At 38.2% G+C, this 26,044-nt stretch overlaps 1 protein-coding gene across 13 annotated transcripts in view; it reads right to left on the reverse strand.

Moving 5' to 3' along the window:
• PIK3C2G (phosphatidylinositol-4-phosphate 3-kinase catalytic subunit type 2 gamma) overlaps window positions 1-26,044 on the reverse strand; it is a 651,449-nt gene that overhangs the window by 396,779 nt on the left and 228,626 nt on the right. For all 13 annotated transcript variants that reach the window (XM_086401881.1, XM_086401878.1, XM_086401882.1 and 10 more), the window contains one exon: window positions 4,686-4,788. In XM_086401881.1, coding sequence (XP_086258007.1) covers window positions 4,686-4,788 — 103 coding nt within the window. The remainder of the gene's footprint in view (window positions 1-4,685; window positions 4,789-26,044) is intronic.

Raw genomic sequence — 26,044 nt, forward strand, 5'->3', positions numbered from 1 at the left:
CCAGGAGGAAGGCAATTTTGACACCAGTTCTCCCATGTACGTGTACGTTTTCTTTACATTTAGGCCTTGGATCCATGGCAGCATAAGACTTGACAGCTTGCCACATTGGCCAGCAGACACAGAACGGAATCCTCCATTTTTCAGATTTTCCATATCTTGCCACTAAACCGTCAGGGTAAGAGAACTTCCCGTCTCATGAACATTGAGTTATGCTAATGAAAGACAACTACTGATAGGTATAAATTGCAGGAGTTATCAGATGGCATTGTATTTTTCTCCCAAGATGAGCGGAAACTACTCATCTTAAAATAGCAGCCCCCTGATCCACATCTCTGCATTCACACAGATGCACTCTCATCTTAACTCCTTGATCAACTCTTCTAAAATGGGCACCTATGAAAACCCTATGCAGGTCTGCAGAGGAAGCAAATATACCCCATCCTCTTTGCACTTTTTCATCACCCAGAGCCGTTAAGTTTTACAGCCCAGTGAGTCCCTTAGTGCCTGGAGTGCATATAATCTTGTATGTCAGTACGCACACAATCTAATTTTAAAACTGCCTGTTAGAGTTTCTGACAGAAAACATCAGAAGGAAAACCTTTACATGGCTTAAGGTCAATGGTAAATCAATTTTTATATTGGGTTGTTTTGTGAGGAAGAGGGAGGAAGCTAAGTAACATGGAAAGAATAAGGTCACTGCTATAAAAAAGGAAGGCTTTGTATTATTAGAAATGCTAAGGAACTTGGCAACATGAGGCTTACTGTATAGGAATTTACATCCAAGGTCTCTGGTTGATGAAATCTGAAAGTGTGATAGTGATTGAGACAATTTCTTTTTCTGCAGTAGATAAAGCTAAAGTTCAGGCATGGAAAGGACAGTAAAAGTGAAGGGAAAAAGAAATTTAAAGTCAAAATACAATAAGATTTGAACTGTAATGTTTGACATTTGCCTTATTTCAGAGACTTCCCTGGTGGCTCAGTTGTAAAGAATCAACCTGCAATGCAGGAGACATGGGAGATGCGGGTTTGATCCCTGGGTCAGGAAAATCCCCTGGAGGAGGAAATGGCAACCCAGTCCAGCATTCTTGCTAGGGAAAGCCCATGGACAGAGGAGCCTGGGGAGCTACAGTCCATAGGGTTGCAAAGAGTTGGACATGACTGAGCACACATGCACTTATTTTAGAAGTTAAAACCAAAGCAGCATGTAAATAATATGACATATTTGCATCTTTCGGTATAGCATAATCATATTCATTTAAAGCTACTTTACTTGTCTTCCAGAGATACTTTTTGAGGCAGGGGAATTGTCCTTTTTCATACAGTCACTTAAAAGAAAAAAAAATTATCTAAAGGATCTCAAAGAGTTGGAGGGAAGTTTGAGCACGTATCCTTGGAATGTATTGTGCAATTTACTTTTCTCCAAAGCTGAAAGCCATACCTTTGTTTTAGTAAAAACACTAAGGTATTTTTGTTCCGTTTTTTCATACAGAAATCTATTGCTTTAAACATTCTATGAAAGCTTCCTTGAGCTATAAGGAAATCTTAATTTTATGATTAATGTCTACAACGTTGGCAATACTTTTGATGAAACCCAAAAGATGTAAAGGAAGAAAATTAAAAAAAAAGTTTCAGTCATTAGTGTCATTTTTAATAAAGACAGGAATTTTAAAATTTTGAAATCTAGGACGATTTCTAAAGAATATCAACCTGTTTTGTGAATAATCTCTTGGAACATGAATTAAATCATCATATATCAATATAATAGGAGTCAGTTTAAAATAAGAAAGCCATCATCTAAGTTGAATTGAGCTTTGTAATGCTTTTTACACTGAAAATAAACTCTGAAATATCTCCTGAACAGTGTTGGTGTCAGTAAACTTAATAAAATGATAGTGATCATTATAGTTCCAATATTACATAGAAACAATATTGTCAAGCCACTTTTATGTTAAGTAGAAAGAAAATTTAATTATTCACAATGTTTAGCATACAGCTGAAATTATGAAAATCATAGAGAATTTTGAGATAGAAGACCATTCACCATTCCTTTAGCATAAGTTTATAAAAGAAAAAGAATCATGGGCCATTTATTTTAAATATAGCCATTCAGACCATGAAGAAGGGTTGCAAACTGTTAAACTGTTTCAGTTATATCCAGTTATATTAAATTAATTAACATGCTTATCTAGTCCTGAAAGAAGATTTTATAAAATCAGGCAATTAGTTTTTATTTTCTTCAACTATAAGACTTTCAAGTGAAATTATAATCTAACCTACTTCATGGGTAATAAAAGTTCATAACAAAAAGTGTGATATATCAGAGTGCAACATATGCATCATGTTGACATAACACACCAGTGTCCAGACTCTAATATTTTCAATATCATGAGTAAGTTTTTGAAATTTATGAATGTCTTAACTAACGTTAGGGTGATCTAATGTTTAAGACTTTGCCTTCCAATGCAGGGGATGTCGATTTGATCCCTGATTGGAGAGCTAAGAGCCCACATGACTTGTGACCAAAAAACTGAAGAAACAAAAGTAATGCTGTAACAAATTCAATAAAGTCTTTAAAAATGGTCCACATCAAAAAAATCTTTAGGACTTTCCTAGTGGCTCAGCGGTAAAGAATCCGCATGCCAGCGCAGGAGATGGAGATTTGATCCCTGAACTGGGAAGATCCTGAACACCACAGAGCAACTAAGCCCATGCCCCACAGTTACTGAGCCTGTGCTCTAGAGCCTGGGAGCCACAACTGCTGAAGCTGTAATGCCCGAGAGTGCGTGCTCTGGATAATGAGAAGCCTGTGCACCAAAACTAGGGAGTAGCACCCACTTGCCACAGCCGGAGAAAAGCCCACGCAGCAGTGAAAACCCAGCACAACCAAAAATAAATAATATTATTTTTAACAGTTTTAAAAAAGACTACAATATCATATAGTCTAACATGCTATAGTTTTTGCTTTGGTGCTGTTATGAATTGATACATGTACAGCGCTAATAACAGTGCCTGACACCTAATATATACTTAATGTGGTTAATTATCATTAAATATCCTGTCATGGCCCAGGCTTTGGGATATGTGGATACAGCTGTGGAAAACAAAACAAAGCCAAAAAAACATAAAGGTAGAATTTTGACTAATTGCTCTGACACCCACATCTAAAACGTTTGAGTATAGTCTGTAAATTCTCAGTGGAGACTCACTGACTGGTCTCTGCTTACTAGTTCCATGAATGTGACCTGAGAAAGGTCACGAGCTCCTTGGGATTCAGTGTCCTTATTGACACATGGAATTGTTGTAAATGGTAAATGTAATGTAAATGTTAAAGTTTCAGATATAAAATATATGTTCAGTACATATTATATCAAAGTAGTGGAGTTATATGCATTTAAGAATAAACCTTAGGGCTTCCCTTGTGGCTCGGATGGTAAAGCATCTGCCTACAATGCAGGAGACCCCGGTTTGATCCCTGAGTTGGGAAGTTCCCTTGGAGAAGGAAATGGCAACCCACTCCAGTATTTTTGCCTGGAAAATCCCATGGATGGAGGAGCCCAGTAGGCTATAGTCCATGGGGTCGCAAAGAGTCAGACACGACTGAGCGACTTCACTTCACTTCAAGAATAAACCTTAATTTACATGAAACTGAAATATTAGTGATTTGTGAATTACTACCAGTGACATTCTTTTTAGCAATTATTCAGCTTCTAAATAAGAGTAGGAGTTAGAATTATACATTTTCTCCTCCCCCTGTTGAAATGAAGTATGATAATTTCAGCTTTTTCATCAGCACCAAGGACAATTTGAAGATGCTTATGATTATTAATATTAAGGATATTAGTTACTTTATAATGCTTCTTTGTGGAGATTTCAGATGCATAGCCCTGGAGCCGTCAATGCCATCTGAGTTGAGTATGAGTTCCAAAAGATATTTCTAAACAACTCTCTTTTGGCCTCATTATGTTATGTTCCACATAGATATACTGCAAACTAATGCACTACCTGACACTTTTTATGATGAAGCACCCCAAACTAGAAACAAAAGTCATGCCTTGGAAATCTGTTATCTGAAGTAGATGACAGGGTGATGGGAGTTTTGCTTAAAGTAGGTAACTGGAAGATTCCATAGATAAAAACTGCTAAAATATCAAAGTTTACTGCATACTGTGCAATTTAGGTTTGATGTAACTCAAGACATCACACAGGGAATAAAATTTATATCTAACAGCATGAAGCTGTCATTAAAGCACAGTAATTCCTTTCTAAGGAGTTTTATTATATATATTATAAATACTAATCTGTCCTGATTTAAACTGTGTTGATATTACCATTGTCTTCAAATAGAGCAAGAGTTGTGTTTTTTTGCTTCCTTCAATGGTTTCCCCATCACATATTCTGTCCCATTCATTTACTAGTGGATTCTTGTATGAATAGGATAACATTAATAAGTTACTCATAAATGACTTTTCAAGAGACCACTTGATTTATTATACTGAGGTTGCAGTACGCTGTACCTATAATTGCTTTAGTCCAAATTGTTAATAGACATATATTTCATTATGTTTAAGTAAATATACTCAAATATTAAGCCATGTAATCCCAAAATGGCAACAATCCATAAGGATGGGAACACTGTCCTTAAAGAACCCATTTGCTAACTGATGCCAATGCTAAGAAAGTCTCACCTTTCGAGATAATGTTCCTGGAGTGTCTCTCTTTTTCTGTAGATGAAGTTGAATAACCGATTTATTTTTCTGAAATACTCTGTGGCTTCCCAAATAGTGATCACTGAAAGAGAAAAAAAAAATGAACATAATTATTCTCTTACTATTCCCCCAGTGTATGTTTTCCTCCCTGACTCTATGTCATTTTATTTTAAGAACTTACTCTGATAAAAGTTTAAATATATCTGTACTTTTCTGTCTTTCTACCTCCCTATCATGGTTTTCCAGGTGGCTCAGTGGTAAAGAATCTGCCTGCCAATGTAGGAGACATGGGTTTGATTCCTGGGTCAGAAAGATCCCTCCTGGAGGAGGAAATGGCAGCCCACTCCAGTATTCTTGCTTGGTAACTCCCTGGACAGAAGAGCCTGGCTACAGTTCATAGAATTGCAAGGAGTAGGACACCCGAATGACTGTGCCTTAACTATCTGTCTATCTGTCTCTCTATACATCTATATCTCTATAGATGTATAGAGACATGTCTCCTCATATTCAGTTTTAAAGACAAGATATACTTATTTTCAAATTCATTGTTAGAAAAAATGACTAGACACCTTTAGAATGGATATGATAAAGAATCCGTATTCAGAGTTAGTTTTATCCGGCCATCTCAAAGCTGACCACAGCATGCTTCTGGGAGGTCTAACTGATGCCACAAAATGTATGAGGGGATCACTGTAACAAGGAAGCAGAGTCATGTGGTAGAAATATCACAAGAGTAGAGACAGATGTACTAGCTCCTTGACCTTAGGCCAGTTAAACTATCTGAAACACAATATTTTTGTTTTAGAGTTGGGATATTAATGTCTATGTCAAAGGCTTGACAAGCAGATTAAATAAAAAATATTACACATTTCAGACATTTTTAATGGTGTAATTGTATTTTGTTTTCCTCCCTTCCTTGCTTCCTTCCTTCCATCCTTCCTTCCTCTCTTTCTCTCTCTCTAAATATTTCCTAATCATAGGTGGAATAATGAACAAAACAACCTATTGCTATCCATCAGTTCATTCAGTCACTCAGTCGTCTCCGACTTGTGTAGGGCTCTTATATTGTTCCTTGGATTGTTTCTACTGTGAATTTAGACATAAGACATGGCCAGTGTATTCCCTGAGTTTCTGGAATCATTGATTTCTGCCTTCCTCCAAGGGCTATTCTCATATTCTATCACATATATTTAGGTTCCTCTTTTCAATTCCTCCAACCCCAACTCTTTTTTTTTTTTTTTCATGCTTCAGTTCAGTTCAGTTCAGTCACTCAGTGGTGTCCCACTCTTTGCAACCCCATGAATTGCAGCATGCCAGGCCTTCCTGTCCATCACCAACTCCTGGAGTTCACTCAGACTCATGTCCATCGAGTCAGTGATATCATCCAGCCATCTCATCCTCTGTCATCCCCTTCTCCTCCTGCCCCCAGTCCCTCCCAGCATCAGAATCTTTTCCAATGAGTCAACTCTTTGCATGAGGTGGCCAAAGTACTGGAGTTTCAGCTTCAGCATCATTCCTTCCAAAGAAATCCCAGGGCTGATCTCCTACCAAGGGACTCTCAAGGGTCTTCTCCAACACCGCAGTTCAAAAGCATCAATTCTTCAGCGTTCATCTTCCTTCACAGTCCAACTCTCACATCCATACATGACCACTGGAAAAACCATAGCCTTGACTAGACGGACCTTTGCTGGCAAAGCAATGTCTCTGCTTTTCAATATGCTATCTAGGTTGGTCATAACTTTTCTTCCAAGGACTAAGCGTCTTTTAATTTCATGGCTGCAGTCACCATCTTCAGTGATTTTGGAGCCCCCCAAAAATAAAGTGTGTCACTGTTTCCACTGTTTCCCTATCTATTTCATGCTTAGAGTTCTGAAGTTCCTCTGAAGTTCCTCTTCCTATTTTGGGAACCACTTTAAGAGTGGTGACCCATCTTGCTTTCAAAGCTTCCTTTCCTCAGTATGTTGAAGTCTGGGCCCTGGATCCCAGTGCAGTGAATTCAGCCTCAGATATGGCTACTGCTTTCTTGAACTGCCTATTTCACCCACTTGTATATATGTCCCAGAGAAGCAATGGCACCCCACTCCAGTACTCTTGCCTGGAAAAATCCCATGGACAGATGAACCTGGTGGGCTTCAGTCCATGGGGTCGTGAAGAGTGGGACACGACTGAGCAACTTCACTTTCCCTTTTCACTTTAATGCATTGTAGAAGGAAATGGCAACCCACTCCAGTGTTCTTGCCTTGAGAATCCCAGGGATGGGGTAGCCTGATGGGCTGCTGTCTATGGGGTCGCACAGAGTCGGACATGACTGAAGCGACTTAGCAGTACATACGTCCCTCACTAGGGTTGCCAGAGAAAATAGATGACCAATAAACATGAATTTCAGATAACAATGAATAAACATTTTTAGTCTAAGTATGTTTCAAACATACACTAAGAAAAATGGAAATTTTTGAAATTCGAATTTAACTGAAAATTCTGTATATTATTTGCTAAATGTGTCAGTTCAACCCCCTTCTAAAAGTCAGCCCTAGTTCTTCCCTTATCTTTGCCTCAAGTGTGGTGAGGAGAGGGGTAAGATCTGGGTAATTTTCAGATTTTGGGAGGAATTTTTTCCCCTATAAATTTTCTTTTGTTTTTTAAAAAGGTTATGTTATAGGAATATATTCTCAGGGAAAACATTTGAATTATACTAAATTGTGCACAATAAAAAAGACCTTAAAATTATCCTCTTTCCTTTTGTCCAAAGCAATAGTTAACAAGAGTTTATTGCACTTAAATAAAAAAAAGAAAGAAAATAGGCTGAGATAAATGATCAAGCACACATACATTTATGTTAAAAATAAGATCATTTTTATTTTAACTGGGTCTCTAACTTGTAGCTAAATTTCTTTAATTTATTTTTGGACACTGCCTTTTTTGTTTCCGGCATGTCGCATGGTACTCAGGATCTTAATTTCCCAATCTGGGAATCAAACTCGTGCCCCCTGCAGTGGAAGCACAGAGTACCAAGCAATGGAACGTCAAGGAATTCTTGAGACTTTGCTTCTTGATCAGAAAATTTAAACTATTCTATTCATAGCAATACCATCTACTGTATTATTAAAGGTTTATATTAAACATATTTGTTTTAAAATTTTTCCCATTATTCTTTGGGATTATTTGAACCCTGAGTCTCTTTTCCCTCTATCTTTAGAGGCTTAGAAGACATAAATAATTTTAATCTTCTACTAGTTATCTATTTTTTTAGTAATACGTATCTTAAATCTTTTCCACTTCAACATCAATTTAATCATTATTTATATCACATTCTCAAATAAATCTTAGAGCTTAATATGACTTCATTTCTATTTTATAATATACAGTTGCCCAAGAAGAGATAATTTCAATTTTTTCCCAGATTATTTTATAATTTACTGGATGCAATAAAAATATAGTAGATCAGTTGATCCAAAAAGTTAGAAATGGGAATTATAAAAAAAATAATACAGTTTATTTTTAAACTAAAAATAGTTAAATAGCCTCTCAACAACCAAAGTCTTGAAGCTAGAATAAAGTTGGTGATATAGGATGAAGCATCTGTTGATTACAATTTTGTGTCTTCTGGCATAAAACAAATCTATAATTATCTTTAATTTTCAGCTCCAGTTTCCAACCTGAATGGAAAATTTATTTAGATTCCTGTGCTTATTATTATAATCTTTTGAAGTTGTTTTCTCCACACTTAATTCAGTAGTAGTGGTTTTAATGATCTATCTGGAATGTATTTGTTGAGTAAAGAGGGATTTACAGATCCAATTTTAGACATTTTTATCAATATAACAACAATTTGCCCAAATATTCTTAAATTAACAAGGACATTTTTTTTTATCTCTGACCTTTTGTATTTAACACATGAACAATTTTCATAAATATCCGATGTTTCTGTACTCTAAATACTTCATGAATCCATATATTTATTCCTGTCCAGTACCAAATTGCTTCAATTATTTAACTTTCTATCATATTTTGAAGTTTGGAAATAAGGCACAACCCTGCGTCCAAGCAGTGGTGGCTGCGCCAGAGGGCCTAGAGGAGCTACTCCACGTTCAAGGTCAAGACAGGCGGCTGTGAGGAGATAGCCCTCATCCAAGGTAAGGACAGCGGCTGTGCTTTGGTGGAGCAGCCATGAAGAGATACACCATGTCCAAGGTAAGAGAAACCTAAGTAAGATGATAGGTGTTGCAAGAGGGCACCAGAGGGCAGACACACTGAAACCATAATCACAGAAAACTAGCCAATCTGATCACACAAACCACAGCCTTGATTAACTCAATGAAACTAAGCCATGCCGTGTGGGGCCACCCAAGATGGGAGGGTCATGGTGGAGAGGTCTGACAGAATGTGTTCCACTGGAGAAGGGAATAGAAAACCACTTCAGTATTCTTGCCTTGAAAACCCCATGAACAGTATGAAAAGGCAAAGAGATAGGACATTGAGAGATGAACTCCCCAGGTTGGTAGGTGCCCAATGTGCTACTGGAGATCAGTGGAGAAATAACTCCAGAAAGAATGAAGGGATGGAACCAAAGCAAAAACAACACCCAGTTGTGGATGAGACTGGTGATAGACGCAAGGTTCAATGCTGTAAAGAGAAATATTGCATAGGAACCTGGAATGTTAGGCCCATGAATCAAGGCAAATTGGAAGTGTTCAAACAGGAGATGGCAGAGTGAATGTCGACATTCTAGGAATCAGCGAACTAAAATGGACAGGAATGGGTGAATTTAACTCAGATAACCATTATATCTACTACAGTGGCCAGGAATCCCTTAGAAGAAATGGAGTAGCCATCATAGTCAACAAAAGAGTCTGAAATGCAGTTCAGTTCAGTTCAATCACTCAGTCGAGTGTGACTCTGCGACCCCATGAATCGCAGCACGCCAGGGCTCCCTGTCCATCACCAACTCCTGGAGTTCACTCAGACTCACGTCCATCAAGTCAGCGATGCCATCCAGCCATCTCATCCTCTGTGGCCCCCTTCTCCTCCTGCACCCAATCCCTCCCAGCATCAGAGTCTTTTCCAATGAGTCAACTCTTCGCATGAGGTGGCCAAAGTACTGAAATGCAGTACTTGGATGCAATCTCAAAAACGTCAGAGTTATCTCTGTTTGTTTCCAAGGCAAACCATTCAATATCACGGTAATCCAAGCCTATGCCCCAACCAGTAATGCTGAAGAAGCTGAAGTTGAACGATGCTATGAAGATCTACAAGACCTTTTAGAACTAATACCCAAAAAAGATGTCCTTTTCATTATAGGGGACTGGAATGCAAAAGTAGGAAGTCAAGAAACACCTGGAGTAACAGACAAATTTAGCCTTGGAGTATGGAATGAAGCAGGGCAAAGGCTAATAGAGTTTTGCCATAAGAATGCACTGGTCAAAAGAGACACTGATGTATGGAACAGTCTTATGGACTCTGTGGGAGAGGGAGAGGGTGGGAAGATTTGGGAGAATGGCATTGAAACATGTAAAATATCATGTATGAAAAGAGATGCCAGTCCAGGTTCAATGCATGATACTGGATGCTTGGGGCTAGTGCACTGGGACGACCCAGAGGGATGGTATGGGGAGGGAGGAGGGAGGAGGGTTCAGGATGGGGAGCACATGTATACCTGTGATGGATTCATTTTGATATTTGGCAAAACTAATACAATTATGTAAAGTTTAAAAAAGAAAAAAAAAGAATGCACTGGTCATAACAAACACCCTCTTCCAACAACACGAGAAAAGACTCTACACATGGACATCACCAGATGGTCAACACCGAAATCAGATTGATTATATTCTTTGGAGCCAAAGATGGAGAAGCTCTATACAGTCAGCAAAAACAAGACCAGGACCTGACTGTGGCTCAGATCATGAACTCCTTATTGCCAAATTCAGACTTAAATTGAAGAAAGTAGGAAAACAACTAGACCATTCAATTCAGTTCGGTTCAGTTCAGTCGCTCAGTCGTGTCCTACTCCTTGCGACCCCATGAATCAGCACGTCAGGCCTCCCTGTCCATCACCAACTCCCAGAGTTCACTCAGACTCACGTCCATTGAGTCAATGATGCCATCCAGCCATCTCAGCCTCTGTGGTTCCCTTCTTCTCCTGCCCCCAATCCCTCCCAGCATCAGAGTCTTCCAAAGAGTCAACTCTTCGCATGAGGTGGCCAAAGTACTGGAGTTTCAGCTTTAGCATCATTCCTTCCAAAGAAATCCCAGGACTGATCTCCTTCAGAATGGACTGGTTGGATCTCCTTGCAGTCCAAGGGACTCTCAAGAGTCTTCTCCAACACCACAGTTCAAAAGCATCAATTCTTCAGCGCTCAGTCTTCTTCACAGTCCAACTCACACATCCATACACGACCACAGGAAAAACCATAGCCTTGACTAGACGGACCTTTGCTGGCAAAGTAATGTCTCTGCTTTTCAATATGTTATCTAGGTTGGCCATAACTTTTCTTCCAAGGAGTAGCATCTTTTAATTTCATGGCTGCACTCACCATTCAGATATGACCTAAATCAAATCCCTTATGATAATACAGTGGAAATGAGAAATAGACTTAAGGGACTAGACCTGATAGATTGCCTGATGAATTATGGAGGGAGGTTCATGACATTGTACAGGAGACAGGGATCAAGACCATCCCCATGGAAAAGAAATGCAAAACAAGCAAAATGGCTATCTGAGGACGCCTTACAAATAGCTGTGAAAAGAAGAGAAGCAAAAGCAAAGGAAAAAAGGAAAGATACAAGCATCTGAATGCAGAGTTCCAAAGAATAGCAAGGAGAGATAAGAAAGCCTTCCTCAACGATGAATATAAAGAAAAAGAGGAAAACAACAGAATGGGAAAGACTAGAGATCTCTTCAAGAAAATCAGAGATACCAAGGGAACATTTCATGCAAAGATGGGCTCGATAAAGGACAGAAATGGTATGGACCTAAGAGAAGCAGAAGATATTAAGAAAAAGTGGCAAGAATAAACAAAAGAACTGTACAAAAAAGAGCTTCATGATCCAGATAATCACGATGGTGTGGTCACTCATATAGAGCCAGACATCCTAGAATGTGAAGTCAAGTGGGCCTTAGAAATCATCACTACGAACAAAGCTAGTGGAGGTGATGGAATTCCAGTTGAGCTATTTCAAATCCTGAAGGATGATGTTGTGAAAGTGCTGCACTCAATATGCCAGCAAATTTGGAAAACTCAGCAGTGACCACAGGACTGGAAAAGGTCAGTTTTCATTCCGATCCCAAAGAAAGGCAATGCCAAGGAATGCTCAAACTACCGCACAATTGCACTCATCCCACATTCTAGTAAAGTAATGCTCAAAATTCTCGAAGCCAGGCTTCAGCAGTACATGAACTGTGAACTTCTAGATTTTCGAGCTGGTATTAGAAAAGGCAGAGTAACCAGAGATCAAATTGCTAACATTCGGTGGATCATTGAAAAAGCAAGAGAGTTCCACAAAAACATCTATTTCTGCTTTATTGACTAATTCCAAAGCCTTTGACTGTGTGGATCACAATAAACTGTGGAAAATTCTGAAAGAGATGGGAATACCAGACCACCTGACCTGCCTCTTGAGAAACCTGTATCCAGGTCAGGAAGCAACAGTTAGAACTGGACATGGAACAACAGACTGGTTCCAAATAGGAAAAGGAGTACGTCAAGGCTGTATATTGTCACCCTGATTATTTAACTTCTATGCAGAGTACATCATGAGAAACGCTGGGCTGGAAGAATCACAAGCTGGAATCAAGATTGCTGGGAGAAATATCAATCACCTCAGATATGCAGATGACACCACCCTTATGGCAGAAAGTGAAGAGGAACTAAAGAGCCTCTTGATGAAAGTGAAAGAGGAGAGTGAAAAATTTGCCTTAAAGCTTAACATTCAGAAAACGAAGATCATGGCATCTGATCCCATCACTTCATGGGAAATTGATGGGGAAACACTGGAAACAGTGTCAGACTTTTTTTTTATTTTTATTTTTTGAGTCCCAAAATCACTGCAGATGGTGATTGCAGCTATGAAATGAAAAGATGCTTACTCCTTAGAAAGAAAGTTATGACCAATCTAGATAGCATATTAAAAAACAGAGATATTACCTTGCCAACAAAGGTCCGTCTAGTCAAGGCTATGGTTTTTCCAGTGGTCATATATGGGTGTGAGAGTTGGACTCTGAAGAAAGCTGAGCGCTGAAGAATTGATGCTTTTGAACTGTGGTGTTGGAGAAGACTCTTGAGAGTCACTTGGACCGCAAGGAGATCCAAGCAATCCATCCTAAAGGAGATCAGTCCTGGGTGTTCATTGGAAGGACTGATGCTGAAGCTGAAACTCCAATACTTTGGCTACCTCGTGGGAAGAGTTGACTCATTGGAAAAGACTCTGATGCTGGGAGGGATTGGGGGCAGGAGGAGAAGGGGACGACAGAGAATGAGATGGCTGGATGGCATTACGGACTCAATGCACATGAGTGTGGGTAAACTCCAGGAGTTGGTGCTGGACAGGGAGGCCTGGCATGCTGCGATTGATGGGGTCGCAAAGAATCTGACATGACTGAACTGAACTGAACTAATAATTTAAAAAAATTTATATTATCTTTCCATGATTTCTCCTTCAGAACAATTTTGAAATTAATGTGGTATATTAAAAAGAAATTCTAATATAGTGTTGACTTATATTTCATTTTTGGAATTTATAAAAAGTTTGGCCTTTTTATAACATTGAATTCTTTCAAGGAAAGTATATTTCTACTTGCATTCTGATTCTCTTCTATACCCTTGAGTAAAATGATAGTTTTCTTCCAAGTAGGTTTTACAAGTATGCCTTTTGCAAGTATTTTATAGTTTCTGTTCTATTACAAATCAAAATTTTTTTCCATAATATTTATTAGTTGAATTTACTTGTTGATTTTTCTTATGGAATCCTGTTGTAATACCTGAAAGTTTTTCAATTGATTTTTTTGGATTTTCTAAGTAGAAAGCCATATACTTTTAAAATAATTGCAATTTTATTACCTTCCAAAAGCAAAAAGTTTCCTTTTGATTTTTTATTCTATTGTGATGGCTAGGATGCTTGGCAGACTTTTGGGTAGTAGTAATGAAAGTAGATATACTTCTCTTTTTCTTGACTGTATGGAGAATGCATCAGATGGTTAACAGATAACAGATTTGCTGCATTCCTGGTCTATACTTTTGTTGCCTATTTTGTTAATTATTTTTTTTTTTAATTATGAAAAGGTTCAAATTTTATTAATGAGTTTTTTTTTTTTTTTTTGCATTTACTGAGTACATCATATTGAGAGGATCTTTTTTTTCCTTGAATGTAGTAATATATTAATTGTATCAATAGACTTTTTCTATGTATGATTATCTTTACATCTTGGGTAGATTTAATTTTCAATTTTTAAAGTTTCTTTTTGTATATAGCAAAATCTAAATTGGCCTATAATCTTTGTGTTAATATTTATTTGTTTTAGACGTTACAATTAATCTATCTTTATAAAGTGCATGCATCTTATTCTCTGTCCTGGCACAGTTTATATAATTGAGAATTATCTATTCCCCCAAGGTTTGGTGCAATTTGCTTAAAACTACATTTTCTACTCCCCACTGTTCTTTGTTCTGTTTCACATTTATACTTCTCCTTGAGCTAATTTTGAAAATTCATGATTCCTTAGGAAATTATCTATTTTTTATAAAGTTATCAAACAAATGTCCCAAGTGCCTTCTATTTTAAAAATCTTTTGACATTTACCTGGGAGCTGTACAATCCCCTTGCGATCTTTCTGTCCTTTCCAGCTTATCACTCTTTCTTGTTTTACCAGAAGTTTTTTTATTAATATTTTTTTCCTGTCCTTTCACGAGAATTTTGGTGGGCTGCTGGGTAGATTTGCATTTTCACTCTAATGTATTAATCCAGTTCTGAAGATAAATAATTATTTTAATTATGGGAACGCTTTTACATGAGAAGAGAGCTCAAAAACTGGAAAGGAAGTACTTTTCTGGTCCAGCTCTTTCATTTGCAATTAAAGACACTGAGTTCAACAATCTGAACTTAGATCAGAAATTAGAACATAAATATTGGGAGTAAATATAGCATGCATGAAGTTTATTTATAGAGTTAAGCTTTCCTGTTATAATGTGATATACATGCTTCTTCTTATAAAATGGGGTGGGGGAATTAAGGTGTTCTGCAAACTTTGGGCTAAAAATAAAACATCTCATCGGAAAATAGGACTGGAAGAGACCACTCAAATCAATACAGGTCTACGCAGAGTTCACGTGTTTTTGTGCATTCACACAGAGACACCTTAGTACAGAACACTAGCACAGTCTTAAAAAGACACATTTAATTTCAAAAATTAAAAAAAATATATATATATAGTAAAATAGACCTGGCTTTTAAAAATATCTTTGACTTGGTGAGAGAATATATAGAAAACCTTGACGCTGCTGAATATAGAGATGAGGGCAAAATGTACAACAGTTGTGGAGAATTCTTCAATAAGCATTTTCAAGACTGTGAAATCAGGCTGAGGGGGGAAAATGCATGTTTTCTGGGTGAATAGTCACAGTCACTGGTACAGTATTGTCACTCTCAGCAGCTTTATGTATACTTTGCATTCATCTACTGTTACTTAGGAGAACAAAACATTACAAATATGCCTGAAAAATTTCCCTGTATGTAAAGGTGACTTGTCTGAATAAACTAATTCATGTTACAGAAATATGTCATATTGCTGAAGAATTTGGAGAAGGAAATGACCACCCACTCCGGTATTCTTGCCTGGAGAATCCTGTGGACAGAGGAGCCTGGTGGGCTCCTGTCCAATAGGGTCACAGAGTCGGACATGACTGAAGCGACTTAGCATGTATGCATGCACTGGAGAAGGAAATGGCGACCCACTCCAGTATTCTTGCCTGGAGAATCCCAGGGACAGAGGAGCCTGGTGGGCTGCCATCTATGGGGCGAACAGAGTTGGACACGAATGAACTGACTTAGCAGCAACAGCAGCTGAAGAATTTGTATTTGGTACTTCTTTTGGGGCTGCCATGTTTAAAATACTAAATAGTCCTTTTTATGTATGTTAACAATACTAAAAACTATTACTGCACTCAGTAGTTGATATAATTTTTACATGTTTCTTTCAATAATGAATGACCTTATTTAGTATAAGTTCTTTCTTTGGGGAATTGCTTTCAAATGAAGGTATATATAGAGTATTCTCATACTGGGACATTTGTTCTAGTACAGTTACTAGCTAGAATCAAATTCAAGTTTGTATATATTATTTTTATTAATTTTTAAACTCAGCAGTGGCCACAGGACTGGAAAAGGTCAGTTTTCATTCCAATCCCAAAGAAAGGCAATGACAAAGAATGCTCAAACTACTGCACAATTGCACTCATCTCACACGCTAGTAAAGTAATGCTCAAAATTCTCCAAGCCAGGCTTCAGCAATCTGTGAACCATGAACTCTCAGATATTCAAGCTGGTTTTAGAAAATGCAGAGGAACCAGAGATCAAATTGCTAACATTCGGTGGATCATTGAAAAAGCAAGAGAATTCCACAAAAACATCTATTTCTGCTTTATTGACTATGCCAAAGCCTTTGACTGTATGGATCACAATAAACTGTGGAAAATTCTGAAAGAGATGGGAATACCAGACCACCTGACCTGCCTCTTGAGAAACCTGTATGCAGGTCAGGAAGCAACAGTTAGAACTGGACATGGAATAATAGACTGGTTCCAAGTAGGAAAGGAAAAGGAGTACATCAAGGCTGTATATTGTCACCCTGCTTATGTAACTTATATGCAGAGTACATCATGAGAAACGCTGGGCTGGAAGAAGCACAAGCTAGAATCAAGATTGCTGGGAGAAATATCAATAACCTCAGATATGCAGATGACACCACCCTTATGGCAGAAAGTGAAGAAGAACTAAAGAGCCTCTTGAGTAAAGTAAAAGAGGAGAATGAAAAAGTTGGTTTGTAGCTCAACATTCAGAAAACTAAGATCATGGCATTAGTCCCATCACTAGATGACAAATAGATGGGGAAACAGTGGAAACAGTGTCAGACTTTATTTTTTTGGGCTCCAAAATCACTGCAGATGGTGACTGCAGCCATGAAATTAAAATACTCTTACTCCATGGAAAGAAACTTGTGACCAACCTACACAGCATATTAAAAAGCAGAGACATTACCTTGTCAACAAAGTCCATCTAGTCAAGGCTATGGTTTTTCCAGTTGTCATGCATGGATGTGAGAGTTGGACTATAAACAAAGCTGAGCACCAAAGAACTGATGCTTTTGAACTGTGGTGTTGGAGAAGACTCTTGAATGTCCCTTGGACTGCAAGGAGATCCAACCAGTCCATCCTAGGGGAGATCAGTCCTGGGTGTTCATTGGAAGGACTGATATTGAAGCTAAAACTCCAATACTTGGCCACCTGATGCAAAGAGCTGACTCATTTGAAAAGACCCTGATGTTGGGAAAGATTGAAGGCAGGAGAATAAGGGGACGGCAGAGGATGAGATGGTTGGATGGCATCACTGACTCAATAGACATGAGTTTGGGTAAACTCCGGGAGTTGGTGATGGACAGAGAGGCCTGACGTGCTGTGGTTCACCGGGTCGCCAAGAGTCAGACACGACTGAGTGACTGAACTGAACTTGACTGAACTGTTTATTAAAGATAGCAACCAAAGTTCATTATAAAATGTTTGGAAGGGTACTTCTAAGGATATTCAAAACTAAATAGAAGTAACTTAGAATACTCTTAATGGATGGTTTATTAAAAAAACATGTTTTCATTATTTTGTGAGACCTCTCAAAGTGATGACATGTTCTTTCTGTGCTCTGACATGGTTCTGTGATTTTACGAGGAAAGCAAAGTATGTAAAAGAGAAATGCACTTTAATCTATTTTTTTTTTTTTGCTCAAAGTAAGTCTCAAAAATTATAAGAGACTAAATTACAGTACTATAATTCTTAGGCTGTTCTGAATGCGCTGAAACTAATCAATTTGTTCAAGTTTGCTAAACAAAACCTTTAATTTTATTGAGAATAAAAAGACTCATTTTCTCCCCCAGGAATATAGGCAACTGGGCTTTTACTGCTAATGAGTATAATCTATTACCTTAAACGTTATACAGTATTACCTAGTCTTTTTTCCCTGCTAATTAATAGTTTGATTTTTATTTGAATTAAAGGGAACTCCAACTTTTAATCAAATGTTTAAAGAGTAAATTAATACTAATTGTAATGGAACTAGCTAAAACATTTTTTAAATAGAAGTTTTCTTAAGATTATTTAAAAATTCTACTTAGATTTAATTTTTGAAGAGGACTTTCTTAATCTTATCAAAGGAATTCAACATTTTGTTTCCTGGGAGAGGTCAGAAGAGAGAAAAGGGACTCCATAGTAGATAACCAGATCAGACTAATGAATGCTAGTGATGAATCAAGAGGTAGATATTATTTCTTAATTTGATTTAAAACGATGGCAGTTTCAAGGCAAGACTTAATTAATTAACATAAGCTTTCTTTTTCTTTTCTTATATATTTTTAGTACTCTGAGTTCTTGAAATCGTCAGTTAAATAGTAAAGAAAAGTTTTGTCATATCTTGTTTAAATCCAGGACTCAAAACTTGGTCATAACTGCAAGCAGTAGGTCCAAGCACAATTTCAAGGAAGACTGTTCACTCTCCTTATGTAGCACTTGTGGTCCACTATTAAAAATGTAGTCATGATATATTTAACAGAAAGATTTAGGTGCAGCAAATTTTATTTTTTCACACAGAAGTTCATAAGGAAAATTGCTTTTTAAGTTGAATTAGAAAGCAAGCCAGCAAGACTTTTGAGAAAAGAATTTGCTCAAATCACATAGATTAGGAGTAAGAAACAAAAACCTGCCCTCTGCAATTGTCAGGCTTTTAGATAATAAAGGAAAGATGATGAAGTAGAATTATACTTCATATATTATTGAGATATATCCATGTCTCTGTATCTATCTATTTATCTTATCTATATGTGTATCTAAACTTCATGTGAGTCTAGGTGAAGGTATAACAAGGTTTACTATCTGGAAATAAAGCAGATACAGGAACATTCTAGGAAACAGTCTTTCTGTCCCTAGGTCTTTTATCTGTGCTGTACCTCACAGAAAAGACAAGGTATTATCATCCCTGACCTCAATACTGCCACTGCATAAGTCCCAGAGATTCTGTCTACTGGTTAAGACCATGAGAAATAGGGAAATGAGATTACCAAGACACTTCTACTGTGGTAGTTAACTTGGTGGCTAAAACCAGGAAAGTAATGGAAGTTGCTAATATTTTTATTATTTTTCTGTTTAATTTATTTTGACTTTAATTAGCTCATTCAGTATCCATACTTCATATTGCTCACAACTTTGTTCTACACTACCAACAGCCTATGTTACAATTGATAAAGTTCCAATGCTTTCATTTGCTCTTTGCTCCTGATTTAAAAACTTTGTAAGGCAGTTTTTGAGGAGTATGATACTTGATGCAACTCTCTTTGATGTTAACTGAAGTACCTGGTAAGAATAGCGTGATAGCCATGTGTAAGAGGTCAGGAGCCATCTCATTTGAGAAGAGTTCTGGAGATGAGTTAGTAGAGTGAGTTACTGGATTCTTAAAAGTGCTTCCCAAGAGAAGGAGTGCCAGAGCAAGATTCAACAGAGTGAAAATGCAATACTTTAACTGACAGAAGAGTTTGTCATATACTAGGTTATGATAAGTGGTAAATGGCTGTAAAAATAAGATAGCTGACTTATTAAAATGGGAATTGTGACTTGCTAGGAAAATTATCTCATTTTTCAATATGTTATGAAGTATAACATTTTGTTTTATTGATTAAATTCAGTATGTGTGCAAGACACTGGTTTTAAAAATGTGTACTTTAGGTGGCGGTCCTAAGATGGCAGAGGGATAGGATGGGGAGACCACTTTCTCCCCTAAAAATTCATTGAAAGATCATTTGAACGCTGAACAAATTTCACAAAACAACTTCTGAATGCTGGCAGAGGGCACAAGGCACCCGGAAAGGCAGCCCATTGTCTTCGAAAGGAGGTAGGACAAAATATAAAAGATAAAAAGAGAGACAAAAGGGTTAGGAATGGAGACCTGTCCCAGGGGAGGGAGTCGTGAAGGAGGATAAGTTTCCAAACACCAGCAAACCCTCTCACTGGTGGGTCTATAAGGAGTTTTGGAATCTCAGAGGGCAACATAACTGGGAGGAAAAAAAAAAAAAAAATCCCATAGACTACACACCTAACTGCAACTCCCAGTGGAGAAGTAGCCCAGAAGCCCAGATGAACGCATCCACCACCAGCAAGCAGGGGCTGAACAGGGAGGCGCGGGTTGCATTCCACAGGGTAAGGACAGGGCCTGAATGCCCTGAGGACAATCTGAGGAAGCTAATGTGAGATAGCAACCCAAACTGTGGGATAGCCAGAGAGAGAGAAAAAAAAAAGAAAGAGAGAGAGAACTTTCCCATGAAAAGCTCTAACCTAAGGCACTGCTGGGAGCCTCACAGAACAAAGGACTGAGGAATACCAGAGGAGAGCTAGCACACTGCAGACCGGCCCATCCGCCACCAGAGGCAGAGAGGCAGGCGGGTGACAGCTAGAGCTGGAAGGCGAAGGGCAATCTCTACCACAGAGACGACATCCTCTACCAAACTGTGAGCAGACTCCCAGTTGCTAACCAAGTCTTACTGGGATTCTGGACAGGTGACATCTGCCAGGAGGGCCACAGCCAGAGGTCAGCTCTCCAGAGACACATGGCACACCTGAGAGGGCGCTCCCTCTGCGCACCCAGGAAACGAGCGCTGGGACCGGGGAGGTTATAAGATGCACTGCCCACCTGAGGACAGTGTGCTTACCAAGCACCTGGTCACCTGAGCTGCTCGGACCTGGGAAGGGCACAAAACTCAGGCCCAACTGAGTCTGTGCCTTTGTGGAGTATCTGAGAACCTGAACCTGAGTGCCTTAGACCTGGGAAGTGCCCAAAACCCAGGTCCTGCTTTAGACAGTTCCCCTGTAGATCAACCTGGAGCCTGAGCAGTGTAGAGCAGGAAAGCACACATGCCATGAGCAGGGGCAAACCCAGTGTGAGGCCCAGACACTGTGAGTACTCCCCACACATGCCAGTAATATTTGTTTGCAGTGTTCCTCTCTCCCCCCAGCACAACTGAACAAGTGAGCCTAAATAAGTGACTTTCTCCCCCTTGTATCAGGGTGGAAATTAGGCACTGAAGAGACTTGCAAACAGAGGAAGCCAAAGTAAACAAAGAAGAGGGAACTGCTTTGGAAGTGACAGGTGCAACAGATTAAATCCTTGTAGTTAGCACTGACTACATTGGAAGTGGCCTATAGACCTTGAGAAGAAGTATAAGCTGGAACAAGGAACTATTTGAAACTGAACTGATCCATACTGCCCTCAACAGCTCCAGAGAAATTCCTAGATATATTTTACTATTATCATTAAAGTTTTTTTTTTAATTTTTAAGTTCTTTATTGCTCCTTTAATTTTTGTTTTTATAACCTACTATTACCTTGCAAAAAAAAAACAAAAAAACCCTATTTTTAAAGCAAATTTCATACTTTTTTAAAAAATAATTTTTTTGATTTTTAAAAAAATATTTTTGAGAGTTTAACCTCTACTCTAGATTTTTAATCTTTGCTTTTTGGTATTTGTTATCAATTCTGTACCTTTAAGAATCCAATCTTTAGTACCCATTTTTACTTAGGAGTGTGATTACTGGCTTGATTGCCCTCCTCCTCTTTTGATTCTCCTTTTCTCCCCCACATCACCTCTATCTTCTCCCTCCCCCTTGTCTTCCCTACCCAACTCTGTGAATCTGTTTGGGTATTCTGGGCTCTGGAGAACACTTAAGGAACTTATTACTGGCCAGATCAGTCTCTATCCTTTTGATTCCTCCTCTTCTCCTTGGGGTCACCTCTCTCTCCTTCCTCCCTGTGTTCTTCTCTATGTAACTCTGTGAACCTCTCTGGGAGTTCCAGACTGTTTAGAGCACACAGGGAATTGTTTACTGGCTAGATTGCTTTTGCCCCTTTTGATTCCCCCTCTTCTCCTCCTGGTCACTTCTATCTCCCTCCTCCCTCTTCTCTTCTCCATATAACTCAGCGAACCTCTCTGGGTGTCCCTCACTGTGGATAATCTTTTCTCCATTAACCTAGATGTTTTATCATCAGTGTGGTATGGATGGAGAAGTCTTGAGGCTACTGTAAGAATAATACTGAAAACCAGAGGCAGGAGGCTTAAATCCAAAACTTGAGAACACCAGAAAACTCCTGACTCCAGGGAACATTAATTGACAAGAGCTCAACCAAAAGCCTCCATACCTACACTGAAACCAAACTCCACCAAAAGCCAACAAGTTTCAGAGCAAGACATACCAAGCTAATTCTCCAACAACGCAGGAACATAACCCTAAGCATTAAAATACAGGTGGCCAAAAGTCACACCAAACCCACAGACACCCCAAAACTCAGTACTGGACACTTCATTGCACTCCATAGAGAAGAGATCCAGCTCCACTCACCAGAACACTGATGCAAGCTTCCCTAATCAGGAAACCTTGACAAGCCACTTGTTCAACCCCACCCACAGGGAGGAACCTCCACAATAAAGAGGAACCACAAATTTCCAGCATACAGAAAGGCCACCCCAAACACAGCAATCTAAACAAGATGAAAGGCAGAGAAATATTCAGCAGGTAAAGGAATATGATAAATGTTCACCAAACCAAACAGAAGAGGAGGAGATAGGGACTCTACCTGAAAAATAATTCAGAATAATGATAGTAAAAATGATCCAAAATCTTGAAAACAAAATGGAGTTACAGATAAATACTCTGGAGACAAGGACTGAGAAGATGCAAGAAAAGTTTAGCAAGGACCTAGAAGAAATAAAAAAGAGTCAGTCAATAATGAATAATGCAATAACTGAGACCAAAAACACTCTGGAGGGAACCAACAGTAGAATAATGGAGGCAGACAATAGGATAAGTGAGGTGGAATATAGAATGGTGGAAATAAATGAAGCAGAGAGGAAAAAAGAAAAAAATTAAAAGAAATAAGGACAACCTCAGAGACTTCTGGGACGATGTCAAATACCCCAACATTCAAATCATAGATGTCCCAGAAGAAGACAAAAATAAAGGCCATGAGAAAATACTTGAGGAGATACTTGAAATACTTGAAAACATCCCTAAAGTGGGGAAGAAACAGCCACCCAAGTCCAAGAAACCCAGAGAGTCCTAAACAGGATAAACCCAAGGCAAAACACCCCAAGACACATATTAATCAAATTAACGAAGATTGAACACAAAGAACAAATATTAAAAGCAGCAAGGGAAAAACAACAAATAACACACAAGGGGATTCCCATAAGGATATCAGCTGATCTTTGAATAGAAACTCTTCAGGCCAGAAGGGAATGGCAGGACATACTTAAAGTGATGAAAGAGAAAAACCTACAGTGCAGATTACTGTACCCAGCAAGGATCTCATTCAAATATGAAGGAGAAATGAAAAACTTTACAGACAAGCAAAAGCTGAGAAAATTCAGCACCACCAAACCAGCTGTTTAACAAATGCTAAAGGATCTTCTCTAGGCAGGAAAAACAGAAAAGGGGTATAAACTCGAACCAAAAGCAAAAAAGTAAATGGCAACTGGATCATACTTATCAATAATTACCTTAAATGTAAATGGGTTGAATTCCCCAATCAAAAGTCAAAAACTGGCTGAATGGATACAAAAACAAGACCCTTATATATGCTGTCTACAAGAGACCTACCTTAAAACAAGGTACACATACAGACTGAAAGTGAAGGGCTGGAAAAATATATTTCACACAAATGGAGACCAAAAGAAAGCAGGAGTAGCAATACTCATTGGAGAAGGCAATGGCAACCCACTCCAGTACTCTTTTGCCTGGAAAATCCCATGGACAGAGGAGCCTGGTAGGCTTCAGTCCATGGGGTCACTAAGAGTTGGACACAACTAAACGAATTCACTTTGACTTTTCACTTTCATGCATTGGAGAAGGAAATGGCAACCCACTCCAGTATTTCTTCCTTCCAAAGAAATCCCAGGGCTGATCTCCTTCAGAATGGACTGGTTGGATCTCCTTGCAGTCCAAGGGACTCTCAAGAGTCTTCTCCAACACCACAGTTCAAAAGCATCAATTCTTTGGTGCTCAGCTTTCTTCACAGTCCAACTCTCACATCCATACATGGGATTCAGTAAACTCTATGCTAAGGGGAAGGTTCATCGCAATACAAGCTTACCTCAAGGAACAAGAGAAAAGCCAAATAACTAACCTAACTCTACACCTAAAGCAACTAGGAAAAGAAGAAATGAGGAGCTCCAGGGTTAGCAGAAAGAAAGAAATCATAAAAATTAGGGCAGAAATAAATGAAAAAGAAACAAAGGAGACCATAGCAAAAATCAACAAAGCTAAAAGCTGATTCTTTGAGAAGATAAATAAAATAGACAAACCACTAGCCAGACTCATCAAGAAAAAAAGAGGAAAGAATCGAATCAAAAAATTAGAAATGAAAATGGAGAAAGCACAACAGACAACACAGAAATACAAAGTATCATAAGAGATAATTATCAGCAATTATATGCCAATAAAATGGACAACTTAGAAGAAATTTACAAATTCTTAGAAAAGTATAACTTTCAAAAACTGAACCAGGAAGAAATAGAAAATCTTAATAGACCCATCACAATCACAGAAATTGAAACTGTAATCAGAAATCTTCCAGCAAACAAAAGCCCAGGACCAGATGGCTTCACAGCTGAATTCTACCAAAAATTTGATGAAGAGCTAAGACTTATCCTACTCAAACTCTTCCAGAAAATTGCAGAGGAAGGTAAATTCCAAAACTCATTCTATGAGGCCACCATCACCCTGCTACCAAAACCAGACAAAGATGTCACACAAAAAAGAAAACTACAGGACAATATCACTGATGAACATAGATGCAAAAATCCTTAACAAAATTCTAGCAAACAGAATCCAACAACATATTAAAAAGATCATACATCATGACCAAATGGGCTCTATCCCAGGGATTCAGGGATTCTTCAATATTCACAAATCAATCAATGTGATACACCATTTTAACAAATTAAAAGATAAAAACCATATGATTATCTCAATAGATGCAGAGAAAGCCTTTGACAAAATTCAACATCTATTTATGATAAAAACCCTCCAGAATGCAAGGATAGAAGGAACATACCTCAACATAATAAAAGCCATATATGATAAACTCACAGCAAACATTTTCCTCAATGGTGAAAATTTGAAAGCATTTCCCCTAAAATCAGGAACAAGACAAGGGTGCCAATTATCACCACTACTATTCAACATAGTTTTGAAAGTTTTAGCCATAGCAATCAAAGAAGAAAAAGAAATAAAAGGAATCCAGACTGGAAAAGAAGAAGTAAAACTCTCAGTGTTTGCAGATGACATGATCCTCTACATAGAAAACCCTAAAGACTCCACCAGAAAATTCCTAGAGCTAATCAGTGAATATCATAAAGTTGCAGGATATAAAATCAACACACAGAAATCCCTTGCATTCCTATACACTAACAATGAGAAAACAGAAAGATAAATTAAGGAAACAATTCCATTCACCATTACAACAAAAAGAATAACATACTTAGGAATAAATCAACCTAAAGAAACAAGAGACCTATATATAGAACCCTATAAAACACTGATGAAAGAAATCAAAGATGACACAAATAGATGGAGAAATATATCGTGTTCATGGATCAGAAGAATCAATATAGTGAAAAATGAGTATACTACCCAAAGCAATCTATAGATTCAATGCAATCCCTATGAAGCTACCAGCAATATTTTTCAGAAAACTAGACAAATAATTTCACAATTTGTATGGAAATACAAAAAACCTGGAATAGCCAAAGCAATCTTGAGAAAGAAGAATGGACCTGGAGGAATCAACCTGCCTGACTTCAGGCTATATGACAAAGCTACAGTCATCAAGACAGTATGGTACTGGCACAAAGACAGAAACATAGATCAATGGAACAAAATAGAAAGCCCAGAGATAAATCCACACATCTATGGACACCTTATATTTGACAAAGGAGGCAAGAATATACAATGGAAAAAAGACAATCTCTTTAACAAGTGGTGCTGGGAAAATTGGTCAGCCACTCATAAAAGAATGAAACTATAACATGTGTATAACACCATACAC

The sequence above is a fragment of the Bos grunniens genome, chromosome 5, assembly GCF_055505025.1.
Source record: "Bos grunniens cultivar Pamir isolate PY7600 chromosome 5, Bosgru_T2T1.0, whole genome shotgun sequence".
Classification (NCBI taxonomy): Eukaryota; Metazoa; Chordata; class Mammalia; order Artiodactyla; family Bovidae; genus Bos; species Bos grunniens.